The sequence below is a fragment of the Solanum verrucosum genome, unplaced genomic scaffold (genome assembly GCF_900185275.1).
Source record: "Solanum verrucosum unplaced genomic scaffold, falcon-dt-bn FXZP01000080.1, whole genome shotgun sequence".
Classification (NCBI taxonomy): Eukaryota; Viridiplantae; Streptophyta; class Magnoliopsida; order Solanales; family Solanaceae; genus Solanum; species Solanum verrucosum.
The window spans coordinates 1,535,120-1,538,115 of NW_026020097.1; the positions used below are offsets into that span (position 1 = coordinate 1,535,120).

Here is a 2,996-nt window from a genome sequence, read left to right on the forward strand (position 1 = left end):
CACCTTCTTCATATGGATGACATAATGTTGTCTAAGTTGCCCAGTGTTTACTATAGTTTTCAACTGAGTTTCTCCAGAAGAATTTAGCAAACATTCGGTGTAGTTGGGCTATGACTTCAACTGGAGGGTCACATGCTGATAATAATTGAATAGACATACTCTGCATGACACATTTTATCAAAGTTGTCCTTCCTCCTATAGATAAGATATTTCTTGTCCAGGAACTCAATCTGTTTTGGATTTTATCCAAAAGTTCTTTGTAGAAAATATTTTGTCTCCTACTATGACACATTGGAACACCCAAATAGGTGAAAGGAAAATCTTTCTTTGGAATTTTTGTCACAACATATACCTGATCCACTATAGCTTGGGGGTGAGATGATGCATTGAGACCACACTTTTTGCTTTGTTAATTAGTTGTCCTATTACCTTTTCATACTCTAACAAGGTGTTCATTATCAACTCTAAAGAATATTTGTCTGCTGATGCAAATATGATAATATCATCTGCATAAGCTAAATGGTTCACATATGGACTCCACTTTGGCATTCCATATTCCTTGTACCCCTCCTTACAATGAAGTGCATTAAGAGCTCTAGATAAACATTTTGCAGCCAGTATAAATAAATTTGGTGATAAGGGATCACCCTGTTTCACTCCCCTTGTGGACTTAAAGAAACCATGAGGTTGTCCATTAACTAGTATTGAGTAGCAGTTATTGGATACGATTCTATAAATCATATCTATTAGGATCTCCCCAAAACCTATTTTTCTGAGCACTTTAGTCAAAAAATATCCAAGATACTCTGTCATAAGCTTTTTCCATGTCTAGTTTGATAACAACATTAGCAGACTTACCCCTTATTCTGATATCATGGACTATCTCTTGAACTAATAAGATGTTCTCTACAATACTTCTGCCTTTAACAAAGCCTGATTGTTGGGGTGATATTAATGTTGGTAGTATCTTAGCCAACCTATCATGGATAATTCTAGAAAACACTTTGCTGGTGAAGTTACTTAGGCTGATAGGCCTCATATCCGAGAAAGTAGTGATTTCTTTTTTTTTTGGAATTAGTGTCAGATTTGTACATGTGATGTACCTAGGCAACTCGTGCCCACAAAAGAAAGATTTCACCATCTCTGTCATGTCCTTTGCAATTATATTCCAGCAAGCCTGATAGAATTTGCCGGTGTATCCATCTGGTTCTCCAGCACTCTCTGCGTTTAGTCTAAATACGACATTTTTAACTTCCTCCTCCTCTGGTAGTTCATTAATTACAACATTTTTTTCTTCCGATACCATCTTAGGTATATATTTCAGCATGTCAAAGTCACTAGGGAGTTTTTCTTCTGTAAATTGGTTTGTGTAGAATCTGATTGCCTCCTGCGCTATCTCTTCTTCTTTATCTAGCCATTCTCCTCTATCATCTTGAATTCTTTTTATTTGCAATCTTCTTCTTTTTCCATTAACATGTGCGTGGAAAATTTTGTGTTTCTATCCCATCCACAAACCATTGCATTCCTGCTTTTTGTTTCCAAAACTTTTCCTCTACTGCATATAAGTTGATTGAATCAGCTTGCACCGTTTGTAGTCTTTCTCTGTTAGTACTGGTAGGATTATTCTCAAATTCTTGCTCATGGTTCTGTACCACTTCTGCCAGAGTATCTATCTGTCTGAATATGTCTCCATATGAGTCCTTACTCCATTTAGATAGTGCCTTACTCACCCTTTTCTATTTATTGTAAAGGTTAAAGAAAGGATCAGTACTATGATCTTCTTGCCAGTTCTTTGCTACAACTTTCTGAAAAGCTTCATGTTCCACCCAAAAGTTTAGAAATCTAAATGCTTTCTTGATTGGATTTCTATCTACTCCACTTGTTATTACTAGGGGAGAGTGATCTGAACCCTGTTTGATAAGATGCTCCACTTCTAAATTAGGGAATAAATCCTGCAAGGCTTGATTCCCCAAGCATCTGTCAAGTCTTTTAAATAAGCAGGCTGCATCTGTTTTACCATTCCACCATGTGTACATACTTTCTTTGAAGCCCAAGTTTGTTAGCTGGCAAGTATTGTTACAGTGAATAAAGTCTTCAGTTTCATTGAATTGTACTGGCAATCCCCCATACTTTTCAAGATCATCAATAATAACATTGAAATCTCCACCTACTAACCATGGGCTAGTCATAGATGTTGCAATGGTATATAGATCATCCCATAGAGCTATTCTAGTATGTCTGTCTGTGCTAGCATGTACTAGTGTCACATGTATTTCATGTCCATCATCAATATATGTGAGTTTGAATGATAGTAGCTGTTCTGTGTCCATTTGTACTTTCATCTGAAATCTATCTTCCACAAATAACCAAATTTTTCCATTTAAGTTATGACAAGCTGTTCCCATATTCAACCATAATTTATACATGTCAATGTGTCTATAATGTTGAAAAGGTTCCATCAAGGCTACAAAGTTAAAATGTTTTTGCCTATTCATCATTACTACCATTTCAAAAGCCCGTTGTGAATTAATAGACCTTATATTCCATATAAGTGAGCAATTCATTGAGAGATAGTATTGGCATGGGCTTTCCTTGTTAGTATACCTCCAGTTGCCTTTGGAGGTACACTTTTATCTCTTCCTTTAATATTTTTCTTTTCTTTCTTTATTTCTGTTCTCCAGTTCATCATCATCTCCAATATAGACCTCATGTTTATGTTCTCCGTGTTGTTGCCTTTCTGTCGTATCTATTATTATATTCTGATTCTCTGCCCCTTTCTGACTACTATTCTCCTCTATTTTACTTATCTCTCTGTCTTTGCTTTGAGTTTCTATGTTATTGTCTTGATTACCCTGGTGTGTGTCTGCTACTACTAATGTTGCTGTTTCTGTTGAATTTGCAAGGTCTTGATTTCCTTGTATTGTTGGATTATCTGGTGGTTTTTGTGGGGTGAACACAACTTGTGGGCTGTCTGAATCTGTATGCACCTTTTAATT

The 2,996-nt window shown here is 36.1% G+C and overlaps 1 protein-coding gene across 1 annotated transcript; it reads right to left on the reverse strand.

Annotated features, from left to right (window-relative positions):
* Positions 1-1,469: 1,469 nt before the first annotated feature.
* LOC125824856 (uncharacterized) lies at positions 1,470-2,405 on the reverse strand. Its single transcript, XM_049504205.1, has 2 exons — positions 1,890-2,405; positions 1,470-1,736 (listed from the first exon to the last, which is right to left on the reverse strand). The coding sequence occupies exons 1-2, from the start codon at positions 2,403-2,405 to the stop codon at positions 1,470-1,472; spliced, it is 783 nt and encodes a 260-aa protein (XP_049360162.1).
* Between the last annotated feature and the right edge of the window lie 591 nt (positions 2,406-2,996).

Excerpts from the sequence above, each read along its gene's own strand:
- LOC125824856 (XM_049504205.1), bottom strand. The coding sequence starts at position 2,405 with ATGGGAACAGCTTGTCATAACTTAAATGGAAAAATTTGGTTATTTGTG. Across the intron at positions 1,737-1,889 it reads GTTCAGATCACTCTCCCCTA|AAAAGGGTGAGTAAGGCACT; the intron begins GTAATAACAAGT and ends TACAATAAATAG.